Source organism: Megalops cyprinoides, chromosome 19 (genome assembly GCF_013368585.1).
Source record: "Megalops cyprinoides isolate fMegCyp1 chromosome 19, fMegCyp1.pri, whole genome shotgun sequence".
Classification (NCBI taxonomy): domain Eukaryota; kingdom Metazoa; phylum Chordata; class Actinopteri; order Elopiformes; family Megalopidae; genus Megalops; species Megalops cyprinoides.
In genome coordinates this window covers 1,990,846-2,009,167 of record NC_050601.1, presented here as the reverse complement: position 1 = coordinate 2,009,167, position 18,322 = coordinate 1,990,846, and the positions used below count along the sequence as shown (strand labels likewise).

At 51.6% G+C, this 18,322-nt stretch overlaps 1 protein-coding gene across 5 annotated transcripts in view; it reads right to left on the bottom strand.

The window, feature by feature from the left end:
* Nucleotides 1–18,322, bottom strand: part of LOC118794101 (brain-specific angiogenesis inhibitor 1-associated protein 2-like) — a 65,523-nt gene extending 47,201 nt beyond the window's left edge. For all 5 annotated transcript variants that reach the window (XM_036552256.1, XM_036552257.1, XM_036552259.1 and 2 more), the window contains exon 1: nucleotides 17,975–18,322. In XM_036552256.1, the coding sequence (XP_036408149.1) occupies nucleotides 17,975–18,289 (315 nt within the window). In that variant the 5' untranslated portion in view covers nucleotides 18,290–18,322. The remainder of the gene's footprint in view (nucleotides 1–17,974) is intronic.

The window sequence follows — 18,322 nt, the reverse complement described above, 5'->3', positions numbered from 1 at the left end:
GTGCCTGCACTTGTGCTCTTTGGCTGACCCAGGAAAGAAAGTGCTGGGGATGGACAAACGAAGCAAAAGAGCCATCTTTTTCATGATTTATTGGTTTAAAAAATTCACAATATACATGCACTTCCCAAACGGAAACATTAATTCCAAAATGTGAAAAATACATTGTGGAGGATCTCTCTCTCTCACACACACACGCACGCACGCACACTCTGGACTGATTTGGTACCACGCTGCCCCTCTCCCTGCCTCCCATGCCAAAGGCAGGGCTTTAGCAGGGTGATGGGGATGCTGCCCCCAGCTTGCTCGGCTTTCCCCGGATTAATGAGGAAGCAGAGCAGAGGCACAGTGAGGGCCCGGGACCTGGTCCCAGCCTCTCTCTCCCCCCCCGGTTGCCTGCCAGCACTCCTGAGGGCACGATTAGCGATTGGATCCTGCTCTCAGCACTCTGCCAGCCCGCACCTCTCCATCTCCCAATCTCTCTCTCTCTCTCCCTCTCCTTCTCTCTCCCTCTCCCTCTGTGTCCCTCTCTGTCCCTCTCCCCCCCTCTCTCCCTCCCTCCGTCTCTCTCTCTCTCCCTCTCTGTCTCTCTCTCCTTCCCTCTCTCTTTCTCCTCCCCCTCTCTCCCTCTCTCTCCCTCCCCCCCCCTCTCTCTCTCTCCCCCTCTCTCCCTCTCTCTCTCTCTCTCTCTCCCTCTGTCTCTCTGTCTCTCTGTCTCTCTGGCTCTCTCTCCCTTTCTCTTCCTCTCTTTCCCTCTCTCCTCTCCCTCTCTCTCATCCATCACAGGCGCAGAGAGTGGAATGCCGCTGTCGTTTCTGCAGGGGAACCGTGTGTCCGGGCCCGTCCTCGTGAAAAGAAGAGGCCGGCTTCATTTTCCTGGGCGCCGATTGGCTGGCTCCAAGGGGTCACCTTCCTCCCTCCCTGCCAAACTTTTTACTGCTGTTAAACTGGGGCTGTGCGAAATGGGGACAGACAGTGAATTTTGGTCGTTTCGGAGGTTCGGTGCTATGCCTGCCAGGGGACAAGTCCATTACCTGGAAGACAGGTGTGGGGGGAGGAGCAGGAGATGAGGTGGGGGCAGAACTGCAACCAGAGCGCAATTCACCCCCCTCCTCCCTCAAAAAATATAAAACAATACAGACAAAAAAAGACCACCCCAGGCAAGAAATCCAGAACCCTCCTCCATTAAGGTTTCTATTTAAGAATTCTCTGGATGTGATATTGTTGATGATGTAATTAACACCACGGCATCCAGCTCTTTGAAAGAAACACCCCGCTCCATTCTCAGAGCTCAGTGCTGACTGTACTCAGTGCCATCAGCAAAAGGAGGAAAGGCAGCCGCTGGCTTTGCACCAGCAGGGCCTGTTTCATTACGCTGGCCTGGCAAACAGGGTGTCTGTTCATGAGGACACACACAAGCACACACACACACGTGCGCGCACATAAGCGCACACACACGCACAGACACACACGCGCACACAGTACGCGCACACACGCACACACAGTACGCGCACACACGCACACACGTACACACACACGTATGTACACATGCACACACACATGCACACGTGCGCGCACACGCATACATGCACACACACATGCACACATATGCACACGCATACATGCACACACACACGCATACATGCACACACAAAGAGCATTTCTCTGTAAGATAAAAGGCTTGCATACAAGCAGAACTATATTTATTCTTTTCTCTCCCTGTTCTTATGTAATGCCTCCTAAGCACAAAAGCTCATTCAGACTACCAGTCCACAACACCTCTTATAACACCATGCTGGCCGGGAGACACAGAGGTAAATAAATTAAGATATGAAGCGCTGAGTCTCCACCCCAGGGGATGATGGGAGTTCTTCAGGTGATGGGAGGCTATTATGGGATGGGCATTTAAGCTCCCTGTTCTTGCAGAAAGACTAAGGCTGAACAATTCAGGTAAAAAAGATTAAGTGTCTGTCTTTTGAGACACATCCATCCATAATTATATACATACGGACTCATACACATGCACACATCTCTCCCTCTCTCTCTCTCTCTCTCTCACACACACACACACACACACACACACACACACACACAGTGGCATAGCTCCCTCAGTCTGTGTGTGTGTATGTGTGTGTATGTGTGTGCATGCATGTGTGTTATGAAGGGCCTCAGTTCTCAGTATCTGCCACATAATGCACTTCCTGGAGGCGATTTTCTATCTGCCTCTAAACTGGTCAGATAACTCCATCATGCAATCAGGGACACTCCCCACCACCACAAGCAAACGCTGCAGCCGTGACATCATTTCTCTCTAACCAGTAATGTCGCAGCGCTCAGCGCATGAAATGCGACAGCCGGGCTGCTGTTCTCCCATCTTCAACCGCCCCCCCCAACCCCCACCTGCAAGCTCCGCCCTCACAGCATTGCCCCTCCCTGTCGTCCATCCCACAGATCCCCGATTGGCCAGCTGAGAGCACTTTACAGCTGAGCCAGCCAATCAGTCACCCCGGAGCATTCCTCCATCTTAACGGGGGCAGGCACCGCCTCCTCAGTGATCAATACGACGGCGGCGCTTTGGCGGGAACTGGCATCATCCATCACCATGACAATAATGAGCACACAGGACTGATCAATTACAGCCTAATCCTTACACTGCCCATCCATCCAACCCAAACAGAGCAGTGTTCATCAATCCACCCAATCACAGGGTTTATTCATCGCCTGCAGAGGCAGGGATTATCAATCTACTCTATAAACAGGGATTATTCATATACTCCATACATCAATACATTCGCTTGCTTTATCAGTCTTCTCTATAAGCAGCTGTCCCACGCGCTCTAAGTGTCCTCATTTAAGGTTAAAATGCATACACTGGCCGAATCCATGGTTTTAGGTACCGACCTTAAAATACTACATTCAAAATATAACCTTGTACATCTGACTATGCATTAAAAACACTTCATATCACTTCAAACGAACATACGCCGACAGAGCAGAAACCCAGGACTGCCCCACAGGCCTCCTTCATTAGTGTCATATCTTCTGCTTCATACTCTTCTGTTGCTAATTCTGCCCTCCCAGTCCTCTTGTAATACATTCCTACCCTAGTTGTGGGTGTTAATTGGAAAGTATAGCCGGCGGGGAGCTCCCAGACCATCACCGGAGCTCTGTGCTTCACGAAGGGGAACACGTCACAGCACTCTACTTTACTGAAATCGGACCACTACAGTGCACTCTCCTCCAGACCCATTTCCACTTATGACATCACTATCCGTGCACTCTCCTCCAGACCCATTTCCACTTATGACATCACTATCCGTGCACTCTCCTCTGGAGCCATTTCCACTTATGACATCACTATCCGTACACTCTCCTCCAGACCCATTTCCACTTATGACATCACTATCCGTGCACTCTCCTCCAGACCCATTTCCACTTATGACATCACTATCCGTGCACTCTCCTCTGGAGCCATTTCCACTTATGACATCACTATCCGTGCACTCTCCTCCAGACCCATTTCCACTTACGACATCGCTATTCGTACACGCTCCAATGGACCAATTTCCTCTTACGCAGGGCGACTTGCACTTTAACCAGCACACCCTGTAACCCATTTATGAATGACTCTGGTTTTTACACGAGCCAATCGTGTCCAGCCCGCCACACGAGGACTCAAACCCAAGCAGCGTTTACCAACCAGCATCAAACACAGCTGGAGAGAGAGGCTAGAAGGAGAGAGAGAACAAAGGAAGGAAAGGAAGATGGAGAGAGAGAGAAAAAGAGAGAGGGAACTACCCAAAAGCTAAACTTACACAGTAACCATCACAAACACACAGAAGGATAGCACTCCTTAATGACTGCTCTCAGTGGCTGCAGTGTTTCTTGCCAGACAAGCAAAAGCCAACAACTGCAAAGATATTTCCTACATGACTTATCCAGAACCTACTCCAACTGCGCAGATATGCTCTGCACAAATTACCCAACACCTAACCCAACTGCGCAGATATGCCCTGCGTGGATTATGCAGAGAACCCAGTATATGGATGTGCAGAGGGAGACCGCATTGTGCTGCTAATCTACTGTAAGAGGTGTGGACCGAGGAGAGAGAGAGAGAGTGCACCAGGATAATGACTACCCTCACGCTGCATCACCCTGCAATTAGACAGGGTCACAGAGAGGGTGGGGCTTCAGGGACAGCCTGCAGACAGAGGGGACAATAACCTCAGCTGATGAGACAGTAACCTAACGGCATATCAGGAGAGGTTTTGTGTGTGTGTGTGTGTGTGTGTGTGTGTGTCTGTGTGTGCATGTGTGCATGTGTGTGTGTCTGTGTGTGCATGTGTGCATGTGTGCATGTGTGTGTGTGTGTGTGTGTGTGTGTGTGTGTGTGTGTGTGTGTGTGTGTGTGTGTGTCTGTGCCTGTGTGTGCATGTGTGCATGTGTGCATGTGTGTCTGTGTGTGTGTGTCTGTGTGTGTGTGTGTGTGTGTGTCTGTGCGTGTGTGTCTGTGCGTGTGTGTCTGTGCGTGTGTGTCTGTGCGTGTGTGTCTGTGCGTGTGTGTGTGCGTGTGTGTGTGTGTGTCTGTGCGTGTGTGTGTGTGTGTCTGTGCGTGTGTGTCTGTGCGTGTGTGTCTGTGCGTGTGTGTGTGTGTGTGTGTTCGTTTCTCTTTCATCCCATTGCTCAGGCACATCTGCCGAAAGGGACGCATGTTGCGCTGTCTGGGGGAAACGCACATAGCTGAGGAACTGCGGGAGAGTCACCTCCGCTCACTGCAGGCGTCCGCCAGCCACCGAGGGACAGGACAGAGGGGGCGAGGAGAGGAGGAGAAATAAAGAAGAAAAGAAATAACACTGCTAATGTGTCACAGCATACAGAGAGACTGTCAGCCAAGTCTTATCTTCAAACACACACACACACACACACACACACACACACACACACACACACACACACACACACACACACCTCTCTGTTCCAGCCACGGTCCAGGTGGCACTGGACCTTCAGGTAAACACTTTGCTGTGCCAACAGCCAGAGAGCACCCTGCCAGATCACTAAACAGCAGAGGGAAGAATGGCTATAAAGTGCTCTCATTCAGGAATGCCATGAATGCGGCCCTCCACAGAACACAACCATCACAACAGGGCGGAGTGCAGCCGCTGCAGGGTGGAGTGCAGGGCCAGGATGGTAGAGTAGAGAGGCAGCTGGGTGGAGTATAGCTGCTTCGGGGTCAAATGTAGCTATGGTAGAGTATGGTAGAGTAGAGAGGCAGCTGGGTGGAGTATAGCTGCTTCAGGGTCAAATGTAGCTATGGTACACTGTAGTAGAGTATAGAGGCATAAGAGTAGAGTATAGTTGCTTCAGGGTCAAATGTAGCTATGGTAGAGTAGAGAGGTAGAAAGGTGGAGTATAGTTGCTGCAGGATGGAGTGCAGGGGCAAGATGGGGGAAATACAGGCAGCAAGACGGAGTATAGTTGCTGTAGTGTGAGGTGTAGGGGGCAGTATGGTAAGTATAGTTGCCGCAGGGTGGAGTATAGGGACAGCAGGCTAGAGTACAGAAGCGGGATGGAGGAGTATGGAGTCATTAGGATATTATCAGTAGCATGTCAGAGAGCAGCTGAATGGCAGTGCACGGGCAGACTCTGAACACAGCCTGTCATTACGCTGACTGGGGCAGACAGCAGAAAAATCAAGCTAATCTGATGATGTAACCGCCAGGCAGATGGCCGACACTTAGGGACAATGAGCTCAATTGAAGAATTCTGGGAAATAAGTGTCAGAATACCATACCCCAAACACTCACCACACACCCACTGACACCTAGCCCCACACACACACACACACACACACACACACACACACATCTAAAGACAGCAGCACTGGAATAGTCTTCACTTGAAAGGCAGTGTGACCTGGATAATGTGCCAAAGACAGTGAGTGGGAGCATGTGGAGCATCGGAAACCAATGGCAGAGCTTCTGATGCAGTGATTCAGCCCAGCATAGCTGTGCACTGAACCCAGCTGGACCAAGTGACAGCGGGGCCAGTGAGAAGGACAGAGGAGTCAGAGGCAGAGAACGGAGGAGTCAAAGGCAGAGAACGGAGGAGTCAGAGGCAGAGAACGGAGGAGTCAGAGGCAGAGAACGGAGGAGTCAGAGGCAGAGAACGGAGGAGTCAGAGGCAGAGAACAGGAGTCAGAGGCAGAGAACGGAGGAGTCAGAGGCAGAGAACAGGAGTCAGAGGCAGAGAACGGAGAATGCAATGCATACTACTATGGATCTGAGGCCTAGCAAGGCTCAGAGAAAGACTGCTGTTTCTCAGTCCAACAAGAGACACAGAGGCAAGAGATACAGATATGGCGTTAGAGTGAGACAGAGGAGAGAGAGAGAGAGAGAGAGAGAGAGAGAGAGAGAGAGAGAGAGAGAGAGAGAGAGAGAGAGAGAGAGAGAGAGAGAGAGAGAGAGAGAGAGAGAGAGGAGAGGGAGAGGGAGAGGGAGAGGGAGAGGGAGAGGGAGAGGGAGAGGGAGAGGGAGAGGGAGAGGGAGAGGGAGAGGGAGAGGGAGAGAGGGAGAGGGAGAGGGAGAGAGGGAGAGGGAGAGGGAGAGGGAGAGGGAGAGGGAGAGGGAGAGGGGGAGAGGGAGAGGGGGAGAGAGAGAGAGAGAGAGAGAGAGAGAGTGAGAGAGGGGGGAGAGAGAGAGAGAGAGAGAGAGCGAGAGCATTCCCTCAATCTGAGAAGACCCAGCGAAGCTCAAGTCTGACATTATCAAAGGGTCAGGTGGGGCGAGAACAAACACACCAGTCATTGTAACTGTAATTGTTATTAATCTGTGTACAGCAGACACCCTCATCCAAAGCAGAGTACCGGACTCCCACACACACAGCTGGGTTTGGTACCAGAGCACTGGGACATAGTTACAGCTGTGAACCCACCAGCCTCAGGGCCAGAGTCCATCTCTCTAACCGCTACCCCACACTGCCGCTCTCAAGGCCAGAGTCCATCTCTCGAACCACTACCCCACACTGCTGCCCTCAGGGCCAGAGTCCATCTCTCTAACCACTACCCCACACTGCTCCCCTAAGGGCCAGAGTCCATCTCTCTACCCACTACCCCACACTGCTGCCCTCAGGGCCAGAGTCCATCTCTCTAACCACTACCCCACACTGCCGCTCTCAGGGCCAGAGTCCATCTCTCTAACCACTACCCCACACTGCCGCTCTCAGGGCCAGAGTCCATCTCTCTAACCACTACCCCACACTGCTGCCCTCAGGGCCAGAGTCCATCTCTCTAACCGCTACCCCACACTGCTGCCCTCAGGGCCAGACTCCATCTCTCTTACCACTACCCCACACTGCGGCCCTCGGGTCCAGAGTCCACCTTTCTAACCATGACCCCACACAGACCCATCCATCTTTTTGTCTGGCAGCTCCATCCTGAAAAGGCAGGGTAAAACACCAGGGCTCACCCCAGTGAAAAGGAGCTGCCTTCCTGTTTAACGGCTGAGCGTTTTGATTTGGTTTCCTTGGTACTCTTGACAGGACCAGAACTCGCCCCCTCACGTGTAATCAAACAAAGGACGCCCCGAAATCTGCCAATCACAGTCTCTGTCATCTATTCCCTCTCCACCACACCAAAGCCCCACGGCATTGAAAAAATAGAACTTTCCATACACACATACATGTAGAGATTTATTTTGCCTCCATGGTCTCCATGCCAACCAATTGGGTGGCGCGTGATGGATTTGGGGGAGGGTGACGTGCTGGCTTAAAGGCTTCCGGGTGAAACACGACCCCGCGAACACCACCAGTGCTACGCCCAGTGCTCGTCGTTTCCATATCTTCACCTGTCCATCACACCGAAGCCGACACCCACTGAAAAATAACCCCTCCCACCTACACACATGAATAAGCACACACATCCCCATGGTATCAGCTCATTAGCCAAATGCTAGTGGCCACGGTTACATCTCCCCTTCCAGAAGAAAAGTAGAGCCTTCATCCCTTGAGTCTTGAAAAATAATTAAACAATTTAGCGACATTAATTCGGCGCGGTGGCTGCTGGGAAGGGCTTCTGTACATAGAGATGTGCTCTGAACGAGAGCGTCTGCTCGGTGACACATATGTAAATGTAATGTAAATGTAGACGTGACTCCTAAGCACCACGATGTCATCACATCACCAGATCCTCGCCTTGCCCCTTCCCCCCCATCCAGCAGGAAAACAAGGGGCTTCTTACCATGAGTCCTGGCAGAAAACATCAGTTCCTCTCCCAGGTGAACCACACCCTGCATGTCTCCACACACACCCGCCCAGTCTACGAGGAGAGGCACTAACACGCCCACCCTTAGCTGGTGCTTAGCAACAGCAGCTTTTACCTGGTCTCCACACGTTCACCCTGTGACACTAAAGGGGCTGGGGCAGGGGGTCAGAGGGAATCCCATCAGAGGAGAGGTGAGCGGCTCCGACGATGAGCTCTTCAAATGGACATCGTCCAGCGCGTCGTGCGTCCAGTGTGTCGTGCGCCCAGCGCGTCGTGCGCCCAGTGCGTCACATTAACAGTCAAGCAATAGCCATAGCACCTCTCAGACACAGGACACCCCTTCTCTGGTGAGACTTTCATTGTTTTGGGTGCAACAAAGCAGCAGTGTGTCATTTAAAGACGTAAAGAGTGATATTCTTACACATCACAGGCACTATGCATATGTACCTCTGATGGAAGGACCCCTCCTCCTTCGGCTCACTGCTAAGGTTTCTTTAGTCATTATTGGGTAATATGTGTGTGTGTAATAAAACTGCTTTTATCTTAACTTGATGTCTCCTCTTTTTCAGCCCGGCACTTCATCGCTGATGTCATACTTCTATTCCTGTACCACTTCCCTTACGACACACTGAATGTACAGCATCTTTCTGCTGTGCACTTATCTTTTTATTTCGTTTTTAGCTGTATGTATTTGGCAGGTGTCCATTTGCAGGATGACTTAGAAAAGTAGTTTAGGAAAAAATGCAGAACACGCATATAAAGTGAAGTGCTGTACTGTAAAATATGCATCACTGCCACACACCATATGCATTCCATCCATAATTATTCAGCTGTTAAGAGAGCGAGAGAATGTGTGTGTGTGTGTGTGTGTGTGTAAGTGGGTATTTCTTTGGATTAAATGAACTGAGGGGACTCTACCGCAGACAGATAATCGTCAGCTCCGAAACGCACTCCACCCACGCACCTCTCCACATTCTCTCCCCCTCTCAAATGAAACACCACTCTGGGGATACCTACAGGCCCTCAGCCCGCTCCCAATTACCCATGATGGACAGAGAGAGGGAAAGAGAGGGAGGGAGAGAGGGAGCAGGAGTGAGAGCAGGAGTGAGAGAGAGAGGGAGACAATGAGGGAGAAAGAGAGAGAGAGGGAGAGAGAGAAGTGTCAAGCGACACCACTCTCCTCCTCTTCCTCCTCCTCCTCCTCCTCTCGGTATAATTACAGCCTGGAAACACCACACAGGAATTAGAGGTCGTTTCCACGAGGATACAGAGCCTCACCCCCCACCCCCACACAATCCCCATCCCCTCCCCCTCCACCCTGCAGAGGAGGCTGTCCCTGAGATTCTCCTCTTCCTCTAATCTTCTCTCTCTCTCCATTTCATCCTCTTCCCTCCCTCCACTCCATCTGGTTGTCTCCCTTCCTCCCATCTCTTTATAACAGACAGCATTGTGTCAACGGAGATGCCGCCATGTGCAGCTTCCGCAGATCTATGGAAAATAGCACAAAGAGGGAGAAAAGCAGGGAGGGAGAGCCGGAATGTCGCCCTTACAGGGAGTGTGACGAGTCGCGCTCTGCAGACATCTCCATAAAGCAGAGCACGGCTGAAATCCGGGGGAAATCCATAACTTCACTGACTGGGGTCAAAAGAAAGTGTGGCTCATCGTGGTTTCCCGGGTGACCTACGCCATTCTCTGAGCTGTGGCAGGAAGGCAGGGTTCACCCCAAATGCCCGCGGTCACCTCCGCCACCGTGGCTCCCTGACGGAAGCACCAGAGGCCTCTCTCTGCCTGCTAACCACTGCCCTGGGCGTGCAACTTCAAATGCTACACAAATTAACTGTATTCCGTTAAGTGTAAAAATGTCTGCGCAAGTGAACATGTGTTTGTGTGTGTGTGTGTGCGCACATAAAATAACCTGTGTGTTCTTGTACTTGTACAGAAAACTGATTCTTTTCATGTGCTGGTGTGTGCATTTAATATTCTGAGTAATTCATACAGAACTGACTGGCAACACACACACACACACACACACACACACACACACACAGCTTCAAGCTCCTATATTCTGGTTACAGAAGCTTCCCCTCTTTTTGGAGGAATGCATTGTAAATTACACACCATTACAGTGCAGAGCTTCCCATTATGCAGCTTACACCATCCACATTTCCCACCTTAACCATGTTAGCCATCTCCGCAGCCCTGTGCTTACTGCAAACACACGCTCGTTACCTTTCTCAAGGTTGCAGCGACCCTGCCATGCCACCTGGGACTCAAACCTGTAACCCCTGCAGCTAAATCAGGCTTCTGAGCGGCTGTGCCACAGTGACGCCGCTGTGGACGGGAATGAGGCGTACTCCGCGGAAGGAGCCGGAACGTTCCGCAGAGCGGCAGCATCATGACGGCAGGCATGAACATCTTCGTTTCTGTCGTGGGCGACGGCATTTGTTTCAGCGCAGGGAGAATCGTGCCGGAGAGGAATAATGGAACGGAGGATGAAGAGAACAGCTCTGAGCCCCCCCCCGCCCCCCCCAAAGAGCGCGAGAGAGTGCGCGCCTGTGTGTGTGTGTGTGTGTGTGTGCGCGCGTGTGTGAGGGAGAGTGTAATATGTCAGAATGTGTTTTTACATGTTATATGGGAACATTTGAGTGAGTGTGTGTGCTAATGTGTGTGTGTGCTGTGTCACTTCTGTAACACATCCTCCTAAAATGACAGCTGTTACACTGCTGTAACACATTTATTTACACTGCAGGCAGCCTAACGCAGGGCCCTCATTTACACAGCCGGGTATTCGCTGATCTGGGATCAGCATCTCAGGGGGAAAACCCAGGAGCCTGAAACGGACCGTTTTCCTGCACATTTCCGAAACTGGAGACTCGCTGACATCACTGACCTGTTCGCTGCTTCCCATTTCCACAGGGAAGCGCTTTCAAATGCCATCGCCTGTGTTGTAAAGTGCTGCGCAAACAGGCTGTGTGTTCCCACAAGCTTTTTCACTGTGGTAGCATGGTAACATCTCAGAGAGCATTGCTGACCCCTCAGCTCCAATCGGAGGTATGCCTGAGAGACCGACTGGAGAGCTGCATTATCATACAATACAATACAATACAATACAATACAGACCCTATGCCTGTGTTCACTGTCAATCACAATCTCTCAGTAAAAGAGTTTACATAAGTCAGTCCAAACAGCTTTCACGGTCCAATGTTATTAACCGAGATGACCAATTACCTAATGCGTACGAACGCCCACACACACACACACACACACACACACACAGACACACACACACACACACACAGTCCAGCCCATCCCAGTTCCCTGCTAGATCTTACAACGGTGACATAACAGACACTTCATGGTGTCTTGTTGCTAAGAAACTATCTGCACAGACCTCCTACATGAAAAAATGATTTAAGTGCACCGCTTAGGAAAATTGCTCATGCAGTAAAGGATCGAGTCCCCTTTCCATGATCACCAAAGCAAGTGCACAGAAAATACCCCGCTTTCGAAGGCCAGGCGCCTATAATAACCACACCACATCAAGAGAGTCATGGCTGCTCAGATTCATCTGATCACTGACAGACACTCAAAGGAACGGCTCCTGAAAATACAATCATATCCACTGCAAAGACAAAGGAGCTTTGGACAGAGAGGGGAGAGTCTCTTCCTCTCTTTCCAGGTCACGGAAATGACATCACATCAGACCAGCTTGAGTGACACTATGACACCTCATGACTTCTGCCTAGAAAACACTCGTACCCAGAGCAACCGACATAGCTTACAATTTTTTTACAAGTCATCCATTAATACAGCTGGATATTTACAGTTACTACCGACAAAAACACCACACCCAGATATTTCCCCTTCCACACAAACTGCAGGAGCTCCTGAACACTGGCAAACATGAACTCATTCTCTCTCTCTCTCTCTCTCTCTCTCTCACACACACACTCGCATACGCGCACACGCGCTCGCACACGCACACACACAGCAACACGTGAGCTCGGCACAAACAGAGGATGTGGCTTGATGGGTGAGACACACCCTGCAGGTGAGCTGCCAGCTCTGATTAGCTGTGCCCCCTCCCAACCCCATTTAATTGGCTTGACCCTTTGATCCTGGTCTCTCCCAGACACAACAGCCCTGCTGGCATTAGAACTCACAGTCCTGAGACACAGACGCAGCCACACCACTGACTGACAGGATCGTAATGCTGACCTCACTATAGGCTGAGCTCAAACATGTTTGAGGGGCTGGGGGTTGCCAGCGGCAATGGGTGAGGAGGAGATGCTAATTCCCTCATTAGCATAACTGCCCCCCAGGCCATAGTCTCCATCAGTATGCACCCACAGCCCATGTTCAAACCCCCCCACCATTTCAGACTCCCTACCTCCTATTTCTCCTCCCCATCTCACTCCCTCTTTCTCCCTCCTTCTCCTCACTTCCCCCAGTGTCTCATGCTGCCATTTCTCTCCTCCGTATCCCTCTCTCTGAAACAACCCCTCAGCCCCTCACCTCCCACCCCCCCAGCCATGTCTGTATTCCACCTAACCTCCCCTCCTCTCACCTTCACTACAGTGAACCTCTAGTGGGGGTTAAACTGTGACCCTGAGCCGCTGGTGTGAGTGTGTGAGAGAGTGTGTGTCTGTGTGTGTGTGTGTGTGTGTGTGTGTTAGCCGACAGCGATTTCCTGCACCACTGGACCTTGAAACAACCAGCTTCAGCAGCATGTACACAGAAAATGTTACATTCACCAATTCAACCAAGCAACATGGAAACACCATCCTGAAAGCCCAGCTGGCTCTGCTGGCAGAGCCAGAACTTCCCTGTGAGAAGCAGTTCAGCAGCTCAGGAAAAGAGAGCGAACCGCTAAAGAGCGAATGCACATCAGCTCAGAGCCAGGGAGCGGCGGGAGGAGCGACCGTGTCACAGACAGAACAGCAAGAGCGTAATTATCCTCACGGTCGCCCCCTTCACAGCCGCTGCACACGGGGCCTGCTGAAGCTCCTTCTGGAATGGGGGGCAGGTGGGGACCAAAAAGCGCAGCTTTCCTGGAGACACAGGAAATGAGGTCATCATCTGAAGCCCCAGGCTGCCCACAGCCTTCTCAGAAACTCTGACGCACGCACACGCAATCCACAGAAACATGCATACATGCACACAGACACACACACGCATGCACACACGCACTCACACTCACACACTCACACACGCACACACACGCACACACACGCACACACACGCACACACACGCACACACACACTCACACACACTCACACACACTCACACACCACAGAAACAGGCACACATGCACACAGACACACACACGCATGCACACACGCACTCACACTCACACACTCACACACACACTCACACACACTCACACACCACAGAAACAGGCACACATGCACACAGACACACACACGCATGCACACACGCACTCACACTCACACACTCACACTCACACTCACACACACACCACAGAAACAGGCACACATGCACACAGACGCACGCATGCACACACACACTCTCACACACTCTCACACACTCTCACACACTCTCACACACTCTCACACACTCTCACACACACACACACACACACCACAGAAACAGGCACACAGTCTATCCACAGATACAAACAGCCATTCATACACATTTTGTCTGCAGGCATACATGTACAAACGCATGCACACACATAGACCAGACATTTGTATGCCTGCACTAACCACACCGACACCTACCTACTTCCCCAAAAGAGACATGCCTGCGCGCGCACACACACACACACACACACACACTCGTATACACTCCTGCAGCTTGGCGTGAGTCACAACGTCGCGGTCGGAGTAGTCTTCTCTCTCTGCAAGCTGTACAGTGCATTACTCAGCAACTGCCAGACCACCCCTGACCCCTGCAACTGCAAGGATACCATGTACCTGTGCAGCTCACACCAGCTGACACACACACACACACACGCACTCGTGCACTCACACAGTCACACACACACACAGAGCACCTGGCCCACCGGCTGTGCAGCTGTTGTCTGACTGCACATCTCATCCCTGCTGACGCAGAGACAGACTGCGTGCGACACGTAGCTTTATTCTCTTATACCTCCCCCTCCGGCCCTACACTCCTCCCCTCACAGCGCCCTCCGGCCCTACACTCCTCCCCTCACCCCCCCTCCGGCCCCCCGGCCCTACACTCCTCCCCTCACCTCCCCCTCAGGCCCTACACTCCTCCCCTCACAGCGCCCTCCGGCCCTACACTCCTCCCCTCACCCCCCCCTCCGGCCCCCCGGCCCTACACTCCTCCCCTCACCCCTGCAGGTGGGGTACACATTCCCCCTGCTTCCAAAATCAGCTGCTGCTACCAGGACACTGACCAATGGCTTCACAGTCTAAGGATGGAAAGCTGCAGCACCTCGACTTTCACCTCGACTCCCCCATCCGATCGGGACGAGCCAGTCACCTTGGACAAGGGCACAAGCAGAGTGGAGAACAGGTGACACAGCGTTGCCAGTGCCTGAACACTCGAACGCACAGCCAGCCTACGGTAAGCACGGCTCCACCAAATCCCTCTGTCCCGCCTCCCCTGCATGGCGAAGGCTGCAGACTGTGATTGCAGATGTAATTGACAGGCTTCGAGACCAATCACAAACCCCTGTTTGATCCCGCTGTTAGTGCAACCATTGCTCCAGGATCGCCAGCACTTACAGGCATTTCCAACAGGCCACAGGGTGGCTGAGGTTTGTGTCAGCATGCAGCCTTCATACACTTAAATTTGCAGCCATTATAAGTGTGTGTTTCTGAGCCAGACAGAGGAGGCTAGGTCATAACGTTTGCCATCCCCACTCTCTCTCTGCTGTTACGGTGGAACCCAGCATCCTGGCCTAGATATGGTTCTGCTTAGTTTTCACTCTCTATTTATGGCATAAACAGACCAAAGATAGGGTTACCGAACTAACTGCAGTGAAACTACAAAAGTCAGCTCCAAAGCCCAATACACATTTTCTGCCCCATCTCTCTCTCTCTTTGTCTCTCTGTCTCTCACTCTCTGCCTGTCTGTCTCTCTGCCTGTCTGTCTCTCTCCCAGACAGCCCTCTACACCCTGACCTGCATGGGGTGGCTCCACCCACCGCCTAAAATAGCTCTGTCCCCGGCAGGAGGGGATCGGCCAGCACACACTACAGCTGAACCCGCGCTGTGTGTGTGGACGGCGTGATGCAACCTGGATCATACTGGTGATGCACCACTGGTAGCCCAATAACCCCCCCCCCCTTTCCTAAGTGTGCCCTCCTTTTCGAGCGGGACAGGGGGCAGGGCGATAGCGTTTCTATGGAAACGTGATCGGCCTGACTGGACAGCGTGCTCCGCTCTCCTGGAGGTGGGAAGGAACCAGGTTAAGGAAACGGAGGCTGACACGCAGTGTAAAGAGTTTGAATCGGTCACATTTCAGCTGTCCAGATTCTGCATAGTCTGCCAGCCTCCCTCCACACCTCCTCCTGGAAAGAAAGAGAGGGATGTCGTAGGGGGGATGGGGGGTGAGGGGAGGCCAGTAGTGGGCCTCTCTCCTGTCAAACAAACTTTATCTGAGATCTCAGTCCACCGCACCAAACCAGGGTAGAGAGGAGAGAGAGAGAGAGAGAGAGAGAGAGAGAGAGAGAGAGAGAGAGAGAGAGAGAGAGAGAGAGAGAGAGAGAGAGAGATGGGTGGCCTCTAAAAACCACCCTCTGACGTCATAAAACAGACCACCGCGAGAGGCCGATAAATGTCGAGGGTTCACCCCTAACCTGCTTTTGCTCGTCAGTGAAGCGCAGTGTCTCTGTCCCCTCCCGCATGCCCGACGCCGGCGCTAACGCGAGCAGGGAGCTGTTGACGTAATCGTACCGACGCCTTACTTGGGGCGCAGATGCCGCGGATGTCGTAGGAATGCCACGTTAACGTCGGCAGCTGTTGGGTTTGGAGCGCTGCGTGTGTTTATTTGTTTGTTTGGGGCTGGAAGGGGGGGGGGGGGTAACGCTCATCACTGGGCACTACGAGCGGCGGACTCATCTCATGACTCGCCCCGGTTTCGCTCATTCGGAGGGAGCGCAGCGTATGTTAGCGCGCAGCCCACTCTCTCCACACTCCGGAGCCTGCGTCTGACAGGCCCCGGAACAGGGGGAAGGGAGGGGTGATACTAAGAACCACTCAGTAATTCCCACCCATTTGCTTCACTCCCTCTGCTCTTCTGAATGACACATCCCCCCCACCCACCAAAAAAACTCATTCATTAAGTCACAGGCCCGCAGGTCTTCCTGACAGCGACATAATGCACTGTAGCTATCATATGTGGGAAGTGAAAGATTCTCTTTGTTTCCGTCTGAAGTGCTGAGCGGGTATCATGTTTTAGGGAGTAAAGGCACACAGCTAGGGGCGTTTTGGTTTATCCTACAACTCGGTTTTAGCTCCGTTGTGAATGGCAGGGGCTTCTTTTTCGAGATGAAAGGCCCATTCCTTGCCCCTCCAGCCATAAATGGGTATAAATATGAGCGAAATTCCAGGATCGTGCCCCGGCGAACCAGCTAGCATGAGACATAACGCCGTGATCCTGCCAAATCCACGGCTGGAACACCTGATCTCATCAACTAGGTACTTCGCTCAACTTGTTTTGACGTTGGAGCACCCCCAAGGCAAATGTTAGCCGTACCTGTCGCAACACGGCCGCCCTGCCTCTTTCCACGAACACGCCACTGTCGGAATGTCGTTCCGCTTTCTCCTTCTCTTCAAATCTAAAGCCTAAATAACGAGACCCGTGCGAAGTAGAGCGGAATACCCTGTCAGGTGTATATATACAGGGCTCCCCTATGTACAGTTTATGTCTTGGTTTCATAAATTGTTCATCTATGTGAATATTTCATACGTTTGAAGGGCACGGCCAGCGGCGGAAGGCGATAGACAAATATACCGATGTTCAGGGTGTGGATCGCTTTCAAAACGCGGACACTCACGATGTCAAACAGGCTACAGGCGCACAGCTGCGCACGAATCCACAGTTCCTAATGCTCGTTTTTCCTGTCTTTGACCTGATAAGAAGTCTCATTGCTTTGCGCTCAAAGAAATCAGAGACGGCGACGTCTGTTCTTTACCTCGACAGGCAGCTATAATCGATGATCAGTGGTTAGCTAATTAAAAAGCGTAGCACTGATTCTGCGCTTTAAATGTGCCCTTGCGGACAAACGCCGACTTCGAGTAGCCTATATTTGGTAGAGCCATGAGCTGAATCGAAAGCTCAGTGCGAGAATATACATGCTCTTACATTAATATGTTATCATTGCCTACAATATCTAGCTATTTAATAATCAGTTGAAGGCTGCGCGAGATAAGAGGAAATCTAAAGCAATGCATTGCTTATTGTCGACCAATCGAAGTGAGACGAGGGTGGCAAAGTTACCTGTTGCAGTTATGAAGGTAAATTCTGTTACCACTTAGATCACTGCATTATGAGAAGCTTGTTCTCTTCACTGTGCGAAATATGGTTCCACTGGGTCGTCTCCCCAGTCACAATACTTATATCTAGCAAAATGTAACAGGATTACAAAAAATATACGAGAAAATATTGTTTATTACCACAAAAATCTCAAAATTCACCACATAATACATATCTTTTGTCATCCCAATCAACTGACGGCTACCTGTAGCCCTATCCGAGCAGGATACTTGAGAAGGACTTACCTTGTAGACATTCTCCGTTATGCGATGGACCTCGTCGGTACGAGACATATTGGAAGCTCCAGACAAAACCATAAACAGTACTTTCCTTATGAGAAAAGAGTTATCCGAGGGGGAAAGGCCGGTTTCAAACAGACGATTTTCCTTAAAAACCACAAGGAATTCGTTGTAATGCTGAACGACGTAGATAGGTGCGCACGGAGACGTCTTTTGAAAAACTGCAGCTTTTATGATGAATTCGCTCTCTGCACCCACACTAACCCACGCACGCAGTCTTTGCACGGGGATCGAGTGGGAGGTAGAGTTGAGGCTAGTCATACGCTCAGAGCTTTCAATTTACACGGGCGCCGC